Raw genomic sequence first — 19,786 nt, 5'->3', positions numbered from 1 at the left:
CGTGATACGAACCGAACCGTGGATTCTGTGAACCGTACCACCCCTAGTAAAAATGTAACTATAAAACTTTGTATGACTTTTTAAGGGCCTGCAGATACTAACTTAACTTAACCCTATTAAATCAACACTCTTTTCGACACATTGTTCGATGATTTTTTCAACATTTTTGACGGGTTTTAAAAAAAAAAAATGTTTTTGTGCAATTTTGTTGAAAGAAACCCACATTTCTGACTTTGAAAAGGGGTCAGACTTGACCCGAGGACAACAGGAGGGTTAAATGAACTAAGTATTGTCTCGGTCGTACCTTCTGGCAGTGAGTTGAGGTACTGTTTCATGAGGCCTTGAACCCTCTCCAGGTAGAGCTGGATCAGCACGTTGTGAAACTCTGGGCCCTTATCATCCCACACGTAAATGATGTGCTCCAAATATGGGATGGCAAGCTCCTTAAAGCCCTCCTTCAGAAAGTTCAGCACCTTGTCTCTGGGCAGAGTCTCCACCTCTGTCAGGTCCTCGGTGAAGATCTGGACAGGAAGAGAGATTTTTAAAACTACAGGAGAGCTTTCCAGTCCTTCCAGAGTTTTTTTGTGATTGTTGGGCAAAAATCCTTGATTATGCGGCACGTTTTCTTAAAAAATGCGATGGAATATGCGGGATATTTATGCAATGAAATTGCGGGAACTTGCAAAAACTGCGGTTTCATCGCGGGGTTTGCAGCTTTTCGATGATGTTCACGTCGCGTAATTACGTCACTTCATAATTCCATATGAATTGAAATGGCTGCTCTTGTGTGAAGTAAACACAACATTTTTCATCTTTCTGCTAAGATATATGTGACTTTTTTGCAACGAAAATGCGGGGATTATGAAATCATGCAAGCCCCGCATATTTTGCGCGGAAATCGGCAATTTATGCGACGAAAGTGCGGCGTATTTGAAAAAATGCGGACTTTGGCTGATTATGCATTGAATTATGCGATCGCATAATCGCGTTTTTCTGGAGGGACTGGCTTTCTTTATGGTAAATGGACATACAATATAGCATAAGGGGCTATTGTCATTTTGACAACTGTAGGTTATGTGAAGTAAAAAAAAGGCACAAAAAAGAATGAGCTTCCATCTACAACCAAACAGCAACACATATAAAAAATGTAAAGCAATTTACAACATTCATATACAACAAAACAAGTAACTAACATTAATCTCTGTGTCCCACCTTCAAGCCATCCTCAGGACAGATCTTCAACACCCAGGGAGAAAACTCAAAGATTATTCCCAAATTCTCCACTCCTGTGTGTGGGTGGGGGGGAGGGGGGGACGACGACAAAAAAGCATGTGATCAAGCTCATAATCAGCAATCCGCTTTAGAAAACTTCCTTTCAAGCAGACACATGCAGCACTTTACCATCAATAACACATCAATACAACAATGATTTAGAGTTATTGGCACAGCTAGTGTTCCACTTCCATATCTTGTAATTGTAATATTTATCGCAATACAGTACATGCTTCTTCTGGTAATGTTTTTTTCCCCCCCTGAAATAAAAAAGAGACCAATGTTGTAGAGCTGCAATAATTAGTCAATTAATCAAGTAGTGCATCAACAGAAAATGAACTGGCAACCACTTCATAATTTAAGTCGTTTTTTCAGCAAAAAGTCTTCCAGGTTTGTCCCATTAGTTGGACAGAAAAAAAAGACAGACAGAGATTTTACGATGTCACCTTAGACATTATTGTGACAGTTTATAGACCAAAGATTGCGTATTTATGAAAATAATCATCAAATGTACTAGATCCAAACTGAAATTAAAGAGTAAGTAATATTCCAAAATATACCCAAGCAAGAACCAGTTGTTGTTTTGACCTGAATAAGTTTGAGACCCAGTGTTCCCCACATGTTGAAAACGTATTTGTGATAGATCTGCCAAAAAATGGATTTTGAAGGTTTGTTTGTATTGTTATTCCAATAGCATCATTCCAGTTATAATGGCTTTCTTTATTTGTTTGTAGTTGGTAGAAAGCAGAAAAAACGTGCTGTATAATGCATTGCTACCATTAACAAATTGAACCACTGCCAAGGAGGTTGAGAGCCTCTACACAGCTTTTGATATTTTTTCCACTGGGTTTTATTTCACAGGCAATTTACTGGATTGAGTTTCAACACATTAATAGGCTGATGGGAAGAACCGAAAACAAAAATTACTCCCAGCATTTTTTTCTACAGCCAAGAGAAAATCTTAAACATAAAAAAATCTTTGTGACCAAATGCATTGCTTTTTATGAAAAGTAGTTTAATGTTTAAACTATAACAGAACACAGGCACTAACAATACAACAATGGTATTAAAAAAAAGCTTCTAATCATCTCCATCATGGGCTTACTCTACAAGAGACATTGGCCCAATCCCAAAGTGAGCCCTGAGGACTAAGGACTAAAGACTCACAGACTTCATTGATCTCAGGTGCTAAGTGAGTGAGTCCACATGGGCTCAGATAGGTATAAATGGGATTGGGACAGCATTTCACCAGATCACATGTTACCTTGGCGACATTTAATAACAAAGATGTTGCTGACACTTGCTGGTTTGGCAATTTTTCATTTTAAGTTTGTTGCTTTCCACACGGCCAAGGCACAGGAGACGGCTGCCTGATTCCACATTTTTTCAAACTCTTGTTTTACAAGCTGGACAACAGGTTGGTCTGTGTTCCGTGGTCGTGTGTCGTGCTGTTGTTTACCTTTGTAATTCCCGGATTTCCCTATGGTCTCCTCGGTAAACGTCACAACGCTTTGAACTGTGGGTAATTCCCTTTGGTGAAGTCTGCATTGATGCAGACTCACGGAAAGGGCTCGGTAAGTGTGTACTCAAACCCTCACGCCCTTTGAAATTCGACATTGGGACACTAAGCCCTTACGAATTTCACGAGAACGCGCACCAAAGTCCGTGAGTCTGTGAGTCCGGACTTTGGGATTGGGCCATTGTAATGACCCAACCATTATACCACACTGTCACAATTAATTTGAAACTTTAATTTAACAGACACACACACACAGGAACAGACACACACACACACACACACACACACACACACACACACACACACACACACACACACACACACACACACACACACACACACACACACACTTTTAACTGCCAAGTATCCAGTACATACATTTATCTTGCCATCACTGGTGCAGAGGTATAAACGATTCACAGAATAAATACGGACACATATGGTACAAAACCCTCTCTTTTAGTCAGTGCCAGACATATGAAAGAGTGCAGATCATGACATGCGACAGACAATACATTTCATCCAACATCCACAATCAATCAGGGTGAAAGTTCTCTCAGAGCCTTTCCCAAAATCACCCCAACAAATGTTAACATATCTAGTGGAGATGACAACTTTGACACTAAGTTATAACAGACGTAAGTTGGCCGTTGATCCTTACCCAGTCTTTGAAGGTACTGCACCGTTCGCTCATGGCCCTTCAGTGGAGAGTTGGCCTTGGTGGACTGGTCCAGCAGCACCTGCAGAGCTGCGGGAGGGCAAACAGGGTGAGGAAAAATGAAGGGAGGCGAGAGAGAGGGCAGCAAGAGCAAATGTGCGATTAGTCTGAGTGATGGAAAGTAGAGAGATGTCATCTACTCTGTGGCGTGCACTGCGTTACGTAACTCTTTTGTCAACAGAAATTGGATGAAGCACACGCACAGTGTTAATTGTTGAACAGGAACAGCTGGTTTGAATTGAGGGGCCGACCCGAGCAGCATGACATCAGAAGCACAAATTGCAGCAGGTCGATTAAAACCAGCCGCCGCTCACAGCGAGAACAGCCCAGAATCTGTCGCAGAATCCCTCCAGAAACCAAATAACATTAAGACAGCTCTGATCTACGAGGATGACGAGTCGACCGCATGCAGGAACTGTGTAGCCCGACAGAGCAGTTCCACGATGTGCCCAGAACACAGCTTTGTTACAAGCACATAACTGGTACCTATTGGATTAAAACATGATGGAATAATTCAGCGTAAAATGGCTCTTGTATTTGAATTGGGAGATAATGAGGAGGCCGCTGACAAAGGCCGATGTAGGTCTGGCATCAAGTGATTCGTCATTTAAACTCGAAACCCCAAACTCAACACCAATTTGAAGGTGAAATTGGGAACAGATGTTTCGGTGTGCGTTATTGTTGTGTGCTCAGTTGTAATGCTGAGGCCTGCAACAGATGAACAACATTTCGGCGAATAAAACGAAACGAATAAAATCATTATCCAGCTGACTGACTTATCTGTTGTCTGCTGCTTGATTATTCATTTCCCACTTCTAAAACAATGTTTTATCACATCGGAAATTTCATTGGAAAAGTAAACAAATTAAGTACAAATTGAGTTTTTATTTAAAAGGTGTATAAAATGCAGCTCTATCTCCAGCAATCGCGACTTTCAAAATTTGACGCACAAGCATTAGCAGCAAAAATGCACTTAAAATGTGTTTGATTATACTATTATTATTACTGATGCATTAACATGTATGGAGCATTTCAATTGCTAACATACTACTTATTTAGCTATATATTGTATGTTGGGTAATCTAATCTGTGTGACACTGAATTGACATTCCTTCAAGCCAGTGTAAATCCTTGCTGTACAACAAGCCGTTGGTCAAACTTTGTTTCCTGATTCAAACAATATTGAGAATTTGTTAGAAAAGCAAAGAATAATCCTGTTTTTTTTATTCCCAGTATTTTTGAAAGGAGTTTGTTAAGCAATGAGTTAAAATACATGGAGGGAATCTTGGCAGCATTTTTTTTTTTTTGAGGAAAAGAAACTTCAAGCAACAGGGCAGTGATCATGTTTAGACTTTTCCTTAGTAAGATCAAAAACCACAGCATATTAATATTTCTTTCCTTGCATTAAAAAAAGATCCAATTATTAAAGGTTTATTTTATTGGCGTTTACCAGGTTGGTCAGTTTGGCTCTGTGTTGAATTAAGGTCAGTGCACATTTCTTTAGAATTACCCGATATCAGTCAACTCATCCAAATGAAAGACAGAGTGAAATCATACCCCTGTAAACAGAGCTAGATGTCTGGATGTGACTCACAATATGTATTTATCAGATATATATAGTCTTGTTCATATGTATGTACGTGCCTGATTTTATGATATATTTTCATGTTTTTTAAATACAAAGTGTGCCTTCTACTTGCTTATGCAAAAATGGCTGTTACCCATTCATGCAAAAAAAGCCAATTTGAACTTGCACTTAAACTCAACAGAGCAAAAATATCTGCCAGTTTTCCAGGAAAGCCACAACAGCTGAAGGTGTATTAAAAGCCAACAGTTCAAATGAATTATTACACTTCAAATCACACATAATCAAACAGAACTGGGTAAAAATCACCATATAAATTGTCCATTTCAAGTAAAGCAGATCACTTCTTTTGTTTGTGTCAAGAAAATGCATAAAACATGCCCCGCTGCTGGCAGAATTTTTTGTATTTTACAGTAAAAAAGCAAACATTTTAACAATCTTTTAGATTGTTGTCTTTTTCTCACAGGACTTGACAAAACAAAGGATTAACATCTTGAGATCTGTTGCAAATCACTGCCTATTCAAGAATAAAAAGAGTAATGCCTGCACAGTGACTCTGAACCACAAATGTATTTATATGGACGTTTTGATTACTTGTCAGATCTTCGTCAGGTCAAAATGCTTTTAAATAGTTACCTTAACCATCTATTAATAAACTGAGGGTATTTTTTTTTAACTTGCCCATGGACTAACTATTAGCAATTCAAGTAGCATGAAATCAAAACTTGTAAATTCATCCCAAAGAGTAGGAGTTCAGAAACATCAAATATATCCCAAAAATACTGTTGTAAAGTTGTTTGACCTGATGTTGATGCGATTGGGAAGCTCAGATTCCCATAATTATACACAGCTCTCAGCATGGGTGTCTGACTAGCAAGCAGACCGCCTCTCTTTTAACCTTACCTTTCTGGTGCAGGCCTTTCTTCTCATAGAGAATAATGAGCTCGCTGTACTTATGGGCTTTTTTCAGGACGTACTCGCTCTCCTCGATGTGGCAGTGGTTGTTTTCCAGACGAAGGAGAGGCGACACCAGGGCCACGTTCGTCTAAAAGAGGGGAAGGGCAGATTATAAAACATGAACACCACACATTCCCAAACTTTAATCCATTCACCCCTTCAAAGCTCAAGTTGTCTTTTGACCTCACTAATTATTTCATCCTCTCTGCTTAACAGTTTGTTTATCATTTAAATAATCTGGTGCAGGTGTTGGTGTGTCTTGATCTCCAGTCACTCCTCCTGGAGGTTATCCCTCCAGTGTACTCTGGGTCTGCCCTTGGAGTTCCTCTGCACCTGGTGGCATTTTTCCTGGATCCAACATGGATTGGCTCTTCTAAACGTGAAGCAGCGGCAGAAAGACGGTTTAGCGCCTCAGACAAAGCCAAAACTATCCTGTGGAGAAACTAACTTTGGCTGCTTAAAATAATGATCTCATTCCAACACAAGTTACTTTCTTACCATAGATGAGGGTTGACACAGAGACTGCCTGGTGAATTGAAAGTGTTGCTTTGGTTCCCAGGCATCGACCTCCCTGAATCAAACACCAGACACCCATAACCGAAGCTACTACACCTCGATGACAATCAGGCTTACGCTACTTTTTTTTTTTTTTTTTATATTTTTTCGGGCATTTTAGGCCTTTATTTCTATAGCACAGATGAAGACATGAAAGGGGAGAGAGAGGGAATGACATGCAGCAAAGGGCCGCAGGTTGGAGTCGAACCCGTGGCCACTGCGTCGAGGAGTAAACCTCTAAACATGTGCGCCCGCTCCACCAACTGAGCTAACCTGGTCACAGGCTTACACTACTTTTAACTGTGACTCAGTTTTTGTTACTTCAAAGTAAATCTGCCTGCTTAACACGGAACCCATTTGGCTACGTGTGAGGCAAAGTTAACTGTTGGTGTTGCTGCCAATTTCTACAAAGTTTTCTATGTGTTCGGAATGACTTCTCTGTGATATCATACCATTTTGCTCTAAGTGGACGGTGAAGACTTTCAAGTTTATTAGAGCCAACATAACCTTTCTCATGAAATCTAAACATTTGGACTAGGTTCACTGACAACTGCAGGCTGGTTGTTGATCAAAAAGTATGCCATGAGTGATGCATTAAGGAACAGAGAAAGAAACCGATCAAAATAGGTCGGTTTGCATTTAAAATGTTCAAATTCACTGTATAATGCGACTGCTAGTGACAAAATGACAGCATAAAATAAAAACAACAGAACCTTTTAGAAGACAGCACATCAGTAAAGAGCAACATACTGTACAGAGCACTGTACAGAGTCTGCAAGACATGGAATTATCAACATCAAGAAATAATTATTGTTCAAAAGGTGGCAGTCGTGACTGAAATGTCTAGATTTGTTAAATCACAACAACAACACGCATGAAGAAAGAAAGGCAAGATCGTCTGGGCCTTACGTGCAGGTAACATTTCAGCAGCGTGGTATCGATGATCTGCAGGAGCTTTTTGCGGCTTTTAATAGTAGGCGTGCCCTCCATGAGCGGAGACGTTGTAGAAGGGTCAGAGTCATTCAGCTGTTTCACCAGGTGGCTGCGTTTCTGTGGGGAAAAACAAATAAAGATGTGGCTTATTAATAGTGTACTTTCTTTGATTTACATCAATTAACTTTATTACTATACAACCCTTGGCGTTTTTGTTAATTCTCCTCCAAGCAGAGCCTCATTCAAAGCTTAAATCTTTTACAATGTGGGGTCTGACAAAATGTATCACTTCCTCCATGGATTTATGCACTATACACACACATATACACACACCTGGGTGAGGTAATCGATGAGAGCGAGATGAGCCTTCTCCAGCTCTGCCCCGGACAGAGTAGGCAGAGGGTTAGGATAGTGCAGCTGTTTGCGGTAGTCCGACGGGAGCAGGTCTGGGTACAGGCCAATCACATGGGTGGGATCTGCAGGGCACACAAGGGGAAATCTGTCACACTTTATTCCACGTATGACACTTGAGTTTTATTTTTGTAGACTTTGATTAAAACGGAAAAGTGATTTGAAGACTGATTTTATAATACAAACACACAAAAAACATATTTAATTGACCAGACCTGAAATCAAGGGCTAATTAGAGCAAGGGAAAGTCTGTCGTCATTGTGGAATAAATTCTCACAAACGCAAGATGTGACATCATTACATGTCAAAGCTATACAGTATGTGAATAAAAACATTTCAATCAATATACACAATAGGCAACAGATGTCTAATGAGGTCAAGGGAAGAGAAAGGAAAACAAAAAGTAGGCAGAATAAACGTGACAAAATGTTCATCTGAATTAGGCTCAAATACAATAAAATAGATCATAAAAATAATTATGGGTGAGGTTTATCACACTGGGACAAAGCCAATCACCTCATCAAAGTTGACAAGAGTACAACATATTTACTTTACTACTCCAGATGTCTAAGCTATGGGCACCCATCCCATGCAGTGATTAGCCATGTGTTAGAGGTTAAACCAAATAAATATTACAGCACATACAAGTCTTACAAATTTGGCCTGAATAGACAGAAATCAGGTGTCCACTGGGAGGGAGGAGAGGCCTACCTGTGCCCAGTTTGGCAAACACCTGCATGGAGTCATCAAATCTCTTCTGGCAAAACAGATTGAAGGCATAGAGATTCTGGATGTGATGTATCTGCTGCTTCTTATCACCATCCGAATCATCCTTCATCTTCTAGCAGAAAGAAAAATAAAGAAAAGCAAAAAATACATCATGCTACTGCAAAATGTCTCCAGTTATTTAGCAGAATAATAGCTTTACAAAAATGTGAAAACCACATGAATGGCCTTTTTTTAATTTTTTTTTTTATTCTTGAACATGCCCCTGGAAAGCCAGATTGCTAGATAAGCTGACAAAGTCCAAAGCGGTTTTGCTGTTTTCAACATACTGCTCCTAATCAAGATAAGTGTTTTGGTGTTCCATCCTCTGAGCTAAAGCACCAATTTAATCTTGAGGAATAAATAAGGTTAAATAGTGAAGTGAGTGGTTCTGCCGCTCACCGCCAGCTGCAGAGCCAGCTCAAACTGCTTGTCCTGAAGAAGCTGCCGGATCTGGCTGGCTATTGATACGGGCACCAGGCGCCACACAAAGTGGTTGCTGGCAACATACACAATATTTTGCCTGGGAAAGATAAGAGGAGAAAACAAGATTAGAGAGGCTGGAACAAAAGGGTTTTCTTTGTAAGGAAGAACTGTTCATTATCAGTATCACTATCATAATAAAGAAATAGAAAACAGCAGAACGGACTAAAGCGGCAAATCATGCATGACGCTCTTTTAAGAATGCTACGATAGGAACCAGAGAGTGGTAGCCATGAAACAGCAACAATTCACTATCAAACTTGTAACTTCAAACCAGGAGTCTTGCAGTAGCCATTGCAGGATTTTTATTTTACCTGAAATATACTGCTGTACTGCTTTTTTTTTTTTTTTAACGTTATATCAAGATTATTTTCATTTTCATGTTATTATGACATACTGTATATTCTTGTTCAAACTATTCTGTTTTTACAAGAACCTTTTTTGTTATAACAGCCCGCCCGCCCGCCCATCCATCCATCCATCCATCCATCCACCCACTCACCCATCCATCCATCCATCCATCGATGCAGCCAGCACAATGTAACGTGACTTATTCATAAAAGTAAACAGCTAATGTCCAAAAAATGTTAGTGCTATAGTTAGAATTAGGTAACTGCAATTTGCAAGAATACACACGTTCCTTTGTAAGGATAAATTGCAGATTACAAGCGACTGCCTTACCCTGCTGAGGTGATGAAGCGCGGCCTCTGCAGCTCCACACTCTGCACCAGCAGCCTCGGCTCAAACGTCCGGATCTCCACGTACCGAGGGAGAACAGCTATGATGTACGGAGGCTGGTGCTCTGTGAACATGTAAAAGGGGCAAGAGTGTAAAACTTTGTGTCAACCAAAACCGAACTGCCACAGATGGGTTTGTGACATACAAATACATAGATACATATCTTCTGCAAATCGTCAAATCTCTGTGGACTTACATACACTAGTTGTTGTTCTTCAATTTTATACATGGGTCTGACAATATGATTGATAATAATACAATACAGCAAAACCTAAAAGGGTGAAGGGAGAATAGGTAACTAAAGTTCTTTAAAAAATATATATATTTTATTTCTTTACAGTATTTGACAGTTACTGTTATTTGACAAACAAGGTCGAAGTCGAACCCACGGCCGCTGCATCGAGGAGTAAACCTCTATAAATTGGCACGCGCTCTGCCAGGTGAGCTATCCAGCTGCCCTCTACCATGTATTTACCTTGTGATTAAACGTTTAGTCTATTACATGTCAGAAAATAAAAATGCCCACTATAATTTCCCGGAAGCCAAGGTGACGTGTTCAAATCGCAGTAGTTCTGTCTAACCAACAGTTTTTAATTTACAAATGATCAGAAAGAAAACAGAAAGCAGCAGCGGATCCACACATTGGAGAAGCAGGAACCAGCGTGCGGATGGCACATTTGCTTAGAAAAAAATTTGATGGAAATTGAATGTTGAAAAAAAGGTTTGAGAGTTTTGATGTCCACCCAACCTAAACTTTGTGTCTGGGAGCAGGTGCCCTGGCTGTAATTAAGGAGTATAGTCCTTGAGGCTAATGGGGCAGGAAATCCAGCCGGAGACAGCCATCTAGACAGGCTTTAGGTTGGGCTCTGGATGTGGGACAGACTACACCCACAGGCCAGGGGCCCAGGGCCTCTGCTCCAGCCATCGACAGTTAGGACTGTCACTTAGATGGATTTCAAACTGACCGGCACTCATCCCCCCGTTCATGCACGCCTAAGCCACAATGTTGACTACATCAAAACAAGGAAATTGCAAACTGTATGAAACCACTGCTTGGAGGCTTCATTTCCCTTTCATATTGTTCCTTTTTGCATTCCAAAGGGCACTGAAAGAGGATCCTTTGAAACAACGTGAGAGCTCATCTGCATCACTTCAGTCACAAAGCTCATTAGTAACCGAGACATGTGATGCCTTAGTCAAAGGGGTAAAAGATCTAAAATGATGTTTCCTCTTCTGACATGTGGAAAACAGCAGCACAGCTCAGACAGAGTGGAAAGAAAGACTTTGCGCAGGGGATGAGGAGATTGAGGAAGAGAAAAGAAAAGACAGACAGACAGCTGCTGGATGATAACAACTGGCGATGGCAGATGAGCAGGTTTGGTCACATAGCCGTATCTGAAAACAGTCGGTGTGACAAGAAGAGAATAAACTGTACCGTCACAGGCACAGGTACCATACGTACCAGTCAGGGAAATCAAATAGCAACAACCTGTTTCTCCTCTGAGGTTTTTTTTCTCTTGCCAGTGCAGAAGGGTATTATCATGGCCAAGCTCTTTAATATTAAGTTGTCTAATAAGTTAGAGCAGACAATGTCTTTAGCAAAATCAATAGTTGCTTACTTTCGAGATACCATAAACTCTAACAAAATATATCCGTCTTATTTAATTGTGACTAAGACGGCCATGTTCACTTTGTGTAATGCTGTGAATTTGTTGAAGATTTTACCGTTTAAGAAAGAAGGATAAGAAAGCACAACAACAACAAAAGGCTAATTTTGTATTTCCCTGAGTGAAATCAACTCCCAGGTGTGTCACATTTTGGCAAAACATCTTCTGTGTTATCTGGAAGTCTAACCAACATACTGTAGAGAGCTGAGGGAGGGTTTTTGGCTCTTGTAACTGGCATGTCTGTGTGTCCTTTTGACTTTGCAGTCAATATCAAATACAAGTTAACTCCAGCAAAGCCATCAAGACTCATAAAAGAATAGAAACAGCAACTTGGACTGGGTATGTAGTAGCTTGTTTTCCATATAAGCAGAAATAGCATAACTAAGTGTAGAATACAGAAACAGTAAATATGAAAATGCCTTCACAGTATTAGTTGTTGCGCCTCTTTCTTACCCATTGCTATAGGGATGTCTGTCCAGTTCAGGGCACACTTCTGGGTGCAAACGCCCTCTTCATTTAGCACTACAGTTAGGTCATCCTGGCCAAGAGCCACCTTCCCATCAGCCAGTGGGGCAACCAGAGGCTCCAACTGTTTCCCAGTGGGGAAGAGCTCCTTGATGGAGCCACGGCCATCCATCTGGTCGACAGGAGAGATGGCACGAGGTCAAATAAAACAAATAAAGAAAAGCTGATTAGACTAGCAATAACACTACCAAACATTAGATGATAATATGAATAACAGGAGAAAGGAATACTAAGGAAGAAGCCCAAAATAAACCCACAAATTAGACACAAAACTGACAGGAACTAATTTTATAACAGCCTGCTTCTACACTTGAAGATGATTTTAAAGTGATACTACTTCCAAAACCTGTCTATAAAACACTACCTCAAGACTTGAAAGGCACTTGCAAAATATTTTTTATCAAGAGTCATGACAGAGTAAAGGCCAGTCCACAAGGCTGCACATCAACCACAGAAAACTGAGACTTGTGCTGTGTTTTTTGCAATATTTGGAAAAAATATGACAGTTGAGAAAAAACTGAGCATAGAGATGGAAAATGGAGAAGTGAACTATGCTGCAGGGGTGGTTTCAATGGATGGTTTGATACTTTGTAAGCCTCTCTCACTATTAAGAACACACTACAGATAAGTAAAGACGAGTGTGAAAAGCATGGTGTTAGCCTTTGCTGTAGCACGTACCCGAATGAGGTAATAGTCTCGCTTGAAACCAACACATATGGAGTTTTCACACCAAGCCATGGACTTTGGAATGTCTGGTGCACCAAAGTCCCCCTGACAGACAAAAAGAAAATATTAAGATGATTAAATGTGTCAAAGGATTGGAAAACAAATAGAACTCTAAACCTGGATCAGACTGCAGTGAGTCACACCTCAAACATTTTACATTTTACCTGCAGCTCGTGGAACTCTCTGTCCTTCCAGTAATACAGCTGGAGCTTCTTTTTCACTGCGACACACATTCTCAACCTTTCCTCTCCTGCGCTGGTTTGCTGAAAACAAAGTAGACAAAATATATAATTCATGACTTCAAATTAAGGAAAATAGGAGTATAATGTGAAACAAAAGAGAAAAAAAAATAGTTATGACTGTGCCATAAGATTGTATGTTTTTTTTACTTGATTGTATGTTGTTTTTTTTTACTACTGTTAGACATCTAAATGTGTCTTTGTCTGCAGTGTGCTGATTCGGCTAAGAAACTTGACATGCACTCTGATGTCTCATGCTCTTTATTCACGTTTTTAATTCAAGTGCTACTAAAGAATTAAGAACAAATGTCAAAATAATGGATTTACCTTATCTTAATCCTTAAGACTATTTTTTTCTTACCGCGCTCAAAGTAATTATGAAGAAAAGGCTGACTGGAACGTAGAAAATACACATTCAAACGGCTGAAAGACATTGGTGAGCTCAAGGAAACAGTCAGCAGCAGAGCTGGGCAATATATCAATATTATATCGATATCGTGATATGAGACTAGATATCGTCTTAGATTTTGGATATCGTAATATGGCATAAGTGTTGTCTTTTCCTGGTTTTAAAGGCTGCATTACAGTAAAGTGATGTCACTTTCTTACCAGACTGTTGTAACTGTTCTATTATTTGCCTTTAACCACTTAGTCATTATATCCACATTACTGATGATTATTAATCAAAAATATCATTGTGTAAAGATTTTGTGAAAGCACCAATAGTCAACACTACAATATCTTTGCGGTATCGATATCGAGGTATTTGGTCAAAAATATTGTGATATTTGATTTTCTCCATATCGCCCAGCCCTAGTCAGCAGTAATATAAATACTGTAATAAGTAATATATATATATATGTATATGTATATATATATATATATATATATATATATATATATATACATATAATGTAAATCAGTTGCAGGAAATTGGTCTAGACATGCAAAAACACTGGTTATGACCCACTCGAAGCTTAATTTGACAAAACTGAATAAACCTGCTCACTTAAAGCTCCTCAGTCATAAAACAGCTTCCCATTAAGATACCGACTAATCTGTCTTTTCTCTTAAACAGTCCACTAACTTATAGCTGTATGGTTGTAGAACAGTATATACTGCACAAGTGAAAATTGTTCTCACTATAAAGATTTAGAATGGTAAGCAATACCAGTGCAAGAATATGACAACAGTACTGTACACTAACAATACTGCAGGCATAGTGTCTGAAAGCTGCAACTCCACAGGGCCTGTAACTGACCTGTAGGTCACAGGCGAAGAGCGTGGCTCCTTTGGCTTTGGACACTACAGTGATCTGTTGGAAGGTGAGGAGGTCATGGACGTGGATGTTGTTCTCTGCAGGAGAAAACAGATTACCATAACGGTTAAGAGAATGAAGATGAATGAAGGTATTCAGACCCTTTACTTAAGCTTTAATGCGTAACTTTTTGATATTATTGAACGTCCACTAAATTCAAGCCATTGCCAAATGAGTTGCTACAAAGCTAATTAAGACTATCAGCTCCACACAACTCTCTCTGGATTTCTCATCATCATTTCTCCATCATGCTTTTTTAATCCTCCGTGTCCTCCTTGCATACTAGCAACTGTGTGGAGGAGGGGTGGGGGCGCGATTATGGAAGGCTTGTTATCATGTTGACGCGCTGACAGTGTTGTTGTCATTACTTAGAATTCCTCATGGGGGAGACAGAAACTACGCACTATAGCTTTAAGTAAAAGTGCTAATATCACACTGTAAAAAGACTTCAGAGGTAAAGGTCCTGCATTAAAAATGTTACTTAAGTAAAAGTATGCAAGTTTCATCGTGAAAATGTACTTAAAGTATTAAAAGTAAAAGTACTCAATGCAGATAAATCCTCCCATTTTAGAAACTGGAAACGATCCAAACAGTTCTGTCAATCAACTAAGTGATTAATAGTCTAATAATTTCTACCTGCTCTACCTGTAGGCCTGTATATTGTTGGGTAGTTTAATTTATAATAAAATATAATATATGTATTTTATAAACTACATGTGTTTTGTGTACAAACAATCTTCTGTTGTAAAGTAACTAAAGCTGTCAGATGAACGTGGTGGAGTAAGAAGTACAATATTTCACTCTAAAATGCAATGTAGCGGAGTAAAAACTAGAAAGTGGCATTACAGGAAAAGACTCAATTAAAGTACAAGTACCTCAAATTTTAACTTAAGTATAAGTACAGCAATTGAGTAAATGTACTTAGTTACATTCCACAACGGATGCTTTGACACAAAAAGAGAAAAGGTTTAACATTAAACAGGTAAAGACTATACATATTAGGGGGAGAAACTTACCTAGAAGACTGACAAGAATTTTGTACTGCGAGACAACGTACAGCTGTAAAAATAGTAAGAAATCCAAATTAAAGGAGGGTTTGAACCAAATGAATCCAAACTCAACTAGGTAAGGCATGTGGACATTAACAGTACATCACACCTGGACTGAGAACACACTCAAGCTCAGCTGTTTCACCAGCTTTTCCTGGGGGGGTTCTTGCCACAATATATAAGCATGAGAAGTCTTTACTACACTGTTCCATTTGAAGGTTGATTGGGGTGTGTGTAGTCTCGCGTTGCCAGACCTTCCTCCACAGCGCTGCGGAGGAGGGTCTGGCTAGTCCACACAGCATTCTGGGATGGGAGAAAAACGTGCTCTGGTTTATTGGCATTTCTTTAAACCAATCACAATCGTCATGGGGCGGTGCTAAGCTGCGAACAAAGCCACGGTGCCGCTGCAAAATAGCCTTGAGTTTAAAATTCCAACAAAAAGAAATCGGAAGGTAATGGACATCCGGGCAGAATTTCGGTGTTTGGTGTTTTAAGCCCCCAACGTCGCCTTTCAGGCAGCGCTGCCTAGGATTAGGCAATGGTTATGGTTATGGTTAGGGGCCTTGAAGTCGACGTTGGGGGCTTAAAACACCATTGAGCCGGAATTTCCGGCGGCAACGGAGCAATCCCGGAAGTGGAACGTCGTTGATATAGACTATAGTATGTGGGATTCCCAGATTCATTCCAAGAGAGGGAGCTAAGAACTGAATTTCGGGTGAAGTGAAGCTTATGTTTACTATCAGACAGTCATGTTATTCATAATAACAGGGCAATACAGTATGTAGTCCTAGGAATCTGGAAGTATTTGAGTTGTGACTCACTCACCAGACTACAAATGCTAATTCCCGACTAATAATTGTTTTAGGCGTTTTGCAGAAATTAGTCTAAACTTCATCATGTAGTATGTATCTACCTGCTGAATCTTCTTTGAGAAGTTCTTATTGGATTTTTCCAGTGTCACCTCAAAACGGTTGGTGCCTAATGGGAAAAGAGACATAAAAAAAATGACTCAAAACTTGTATTTGAAGCCGGAAACATTAAGTTGAGAAGGTCTGCAAATACCCAAGGAATCAGTTGCATCACACATCTCCTTGGGCACTTCCTACCTGCATCCTTCTTTATTCGGTAGAGGAGAAGATGCCCCGGCTTTGTTCCCACAAGCAGCCAGTCCTCTGTGGGAAGAAGAACTCAAGAGTCAGGGTCTGACAGTTCAAAGGATGCTGTCAGTCTATTCAGACATATTATGATATCAAACAGACACATTTTACAGTCACGTCAGTGGTGACACAATCCATCTCTTCAACTGATAAACACCCAGATGGACCACTGCAATGTCAAAGAATAAAAGAGTAGGGATGAATTAAGTGTCAACAACTTACCCCAGGCCGCGAGACAGTCAATCTGAAGAGGAAGCTTCTCCAAAATAGGCACTGGTTCATACGCGTCATGCATCTTGAAGCAATGTTGCCGATTCAGTTACAGACCCCTCTGATGGATGGATCGATCCCACACGGAGTTGACGCCTGCCCGGACAACAGCTGACTAACTGACCGCTGATAAGTCTGTCAGGGTGGTACGCCTTTATTTGTCGCCATTAACCGTCCTAGCAGTTCCGAGTGTTTGGACAGGAAATGAGGAAATCTGGTGCGGCAAACCTGGTATCGCAGACTTCTGTAATGCTATGCAGTATGGCTTGTTAGCCAGCTAGCTAGCCAGCTAGCTAGCTCTCCGACCAAAACAACAGCTGATCGTTAGCCTGCTAGCTTGGAAGTTAGCAAGCAACGGCAACTGCTCCTAAACATTGTTTTCCCTTTCACTCAAGTGAAACCCGAACAAAGGCAGTCAGTTATTTTGACGATAAAGTCAACTTTGGTTAACTTAATACAACTAGTAAACACTGTATTGGCGGTAGCAATTCGTTTTTCGATTGCAAGGTTAGCTTCTAGTTACTTCCTCAGTTGTGTTGACGACGGCTGCGCGAGGGAATGGGGTTTGACAGGCACGTGACAGAAGTCACCGCACTCACGAGGAACGCATTAAAGGTGCAGTGACTACTATTGTTCATAGTCTTGTTTCTGAACTGTAATACAGGCTGCCATTCTACAGACAAAGCTATTTCACGTATATGTCGTGCTGGCTAATATCACATCTATAAGGCTAGAGTGCTAGGTCTAATGTCCGTATGTTCTGTGGAGATAGAGCCTTTATAGCCGCTATGGCACCCAGACTCTGGACTGCTCTGCCAACCAGCATTAGGTTTGCTGAGAATGTGGACTGTTTTAATGGACAAGTGAAGACTCACTTGTTCAGGCTAGCTTTTGGGTATCCTCTGTCTGTAATTGATACATGTATATGTTGTATTTTTACTTTATTTTATCCTTAGACTATTTCTCTGTTTTATTGTCTATGCACATTGTAAAGCCCGTTGTGACCCTGTCTGTGAAAAGCGCTGTATAAATACATTTTACTTACTTACTGTATTAAACTACAATCTCTTTGACTCTGTTTTGCAAGATAGTCACAAACAAAAAAAAGACTTCTTACATAATTGGTAAAATACTCTAATACAAATATTTAAGTTGTATATGTTTAAGTTTTCGTCTCCCTCGTACATTTTGCTGTTGAATGTATGGATTTTTGTGATCATCTGATATTTGTACTTTTATGCACAATAACGTGTAATATCATGATCAATATAAAAAACATTTGAGTTGCTAAATGGTGTTAACTTCATTCACAAAGCTTGAAGAAAAGTGTAGATGTTTTTTGAGGAAATAATTAGTTAAGGATAAGAACTGCTCTACATTCTGTGACATTGATTTAAAACATTAAGAGATTTAAAAAAAATGTTCACATGTAAGCCTGCGTTCTCAAAAATGTTACAGGAATAATTTCAAAATAAGATATCTGAAAGAAAAAGTCTTTTGAATTACTATTAGGCAAAATTAGAATCCATCTGCAAAACTAATATTCCTTTTTGGAATGCATAGCATGTCAACGTCAAACCATGGTTCCTTCTGTGAAAAAGACAAGATGCTTATAGTTAAAATACTTACACATTAAAACATTTTTCCTAAATGCACACACAAACTGACATTGTAACCATGTGTCAATATAAATTTTATTTGCAGGACATACGCAAAAAGCCATACGATATCATCAGCTTCACAATACAATGCAAACTCACATCCAGAAATTGGGCTTTAGTATCTCTCTAAAATAAAACATCCTCAACAAGACTTGGACAAATATAAAAGAAACATAAATTAAGAAATTTAGGATATCCACACATACTGCAGTAGATTGCACAAGGACGGGGATATAAGTATGCCACATAGGGCAAGATTATTTGCAGTGTTATGGGATAAGCTCAAAGGAATCTGTGATTGCGGTTAAATAAAAATTATTCATTTAGCATGTACAGACTTTTTTTTTAAACTACCCTGTGCTACTGAATTTGGACCTTAAAAGGTCCCATGGCATGAAAATGTCACTTTATGAGTTTTTTTAACATTAATATGAGTTCCCCCAGCCTGCTTATGGTCCCCCAGTGGCTAGAAATGGTGATAGGTGTAAACCGAGCCCTGGGTATCCTGCTCTGCCTTTGAGAAAATAAAAGCTCAGATGAGCCGATCTGGAATCTTCCCCTTATGACGTCATAAGGGGAAAGGTTACCTCCCCTTTCTCTGCTTTGCCCGCCCAGAGAATTTGGCCCACCCATGAGAAAGAGAGACATCATGGCTTTCAAACAAGCAAAGTGGCAGTTGGTCAAGGCCACACCCCCACCCTCCACCTTGAATTTAGGCCCACACCACATCTGTGAGGCTTATCAATGGATTCTGTGATTCAGTAGCTAAAAAAATCACTGCAGTTATGTGAGAAGCTAAAAAGAGAGATGAAAATAAACATCCTTAATTTTAGACTCATGACTACTTTTGCTTCAAAAAAGGAATCTGGAATTTCTTGTTTAAGGGTCATACATTTCCCCTACTCTCTGCAGTCTCTCATTTGTCAGTAAAATGTTGGAGTTATATTTTTGGTTGTGTACAGTTGGCGTCTCTGTGATCTGGTGTCACGCTCGGGCGTATAATATGAATACTTGTGATGACACTGGGTTTATGCTAGTATATACTTGGCTTTGAAAGACTTTCATGACCAAGAGGGTCATCACAATCTCCCAGCCCCGAAACGGTGTGTTCTAGTTAACACAAGAATCCCCAATACACAAATGTAGCACTTAGTCTTACCCTGACAACTGTGATAGGCTTCAAGTATCAATATTCACTGATGCAGCCGTGTTTACATAGAGTAACAATAAATTATTTA

The 19,786-nt window shown here is 39.7% G+C and overlaps 1 protein-coding gene across 2 annotated transcripts in view; it reads right to left on the bottom strand.

The window, feature by feature from the left end:
• vps39 (VPS39 subunit of HOPS complex) overlaps positions 1-17,465 on the bottom strand; it is a 35,346-nt gene extending 17,881 nt beyond the window's left edge. The window contains exons 1-17 of one of the 2 annotated variants that reach the window (XM_031309757.2): positions 16,840-17,465; positions 16,567-16,632; positions 16,374-16,438; positions 15,428-15,470; positions 14,355-14,449; positions 13,019-13,117; positions 12,807-12,899; positions 12,057-12,240; positions 9,880-10,000; positions 9,118-9,238; positions 8,662-8,791; positions 7,873-8,015; positions 7,516-7,656; positions 5,998-6,139; positions 3,453-3,539; positions 1,213-1,286; positions 305-521 (exon numbers count right to left, since the gene is read on the bottom strand). In XM_031309757.2, the coding sequence (XP_031165617.1) occupies positions 305-521; positions 1,213-1,286; positions 3,453-3,539; positions 5,998-6,139; positions 7,516-7,656; positions 7,873-8,015; positions 8,662-8,791; positions 9,118-9,238; positions 9,880-10,000; positions 12,057-12,240; positions 12,807-12,899; positions 13,019-13,117; positions 14,355-14,449; positions 15,428-15,470; positions 16,374-16,438; positions 16,567-16,632; positions 16,840-16,912 (1,894 nt within the window). In that variant the 5' untranslated portion in view covers positions 16,913-17,465. The remainder of the gene's footprint in view (positions 1-304; positions 522-1,212; positions 1,287-3,452; positions 3,540-5,997; positions 6,140-7,515; positions 7,657-7,872; positions 8,016-8,661; positions 8,792-9,117; positions 9,239-9,879; positions 10,001-12,056; positions 12,241-12,806; positions 12,900-13,018; positions 13,118-14,354; positions 14,450-15,427; positions 15,471-16,373; positions 16,439-16,566; positions 16,633-16,839) is intronic. The other variant, XM_031309758.2, reaches the window with a different exon arrangement.
• Positions 17,466-19,786: the final 2,321 nt, after the last annotated feature.

Source organism: Sander lucioperca, chromosome 18 (genome assembly GCF_008315115.2).
Source record: "Sander lucioperca isolate FBNREF2018 chromosome 18, SLUC_FBN_1.2, whole genome shotgun sequence".
Lineage (NCBI taxonomy): Eukaryota > Metazoa > Chordata > Actinopteri > Perciformes > Percidae > Sander > Sander lucioperca.
This window is presented reverse-complemented; position numbering and strand designations above follow the sequence as displayed.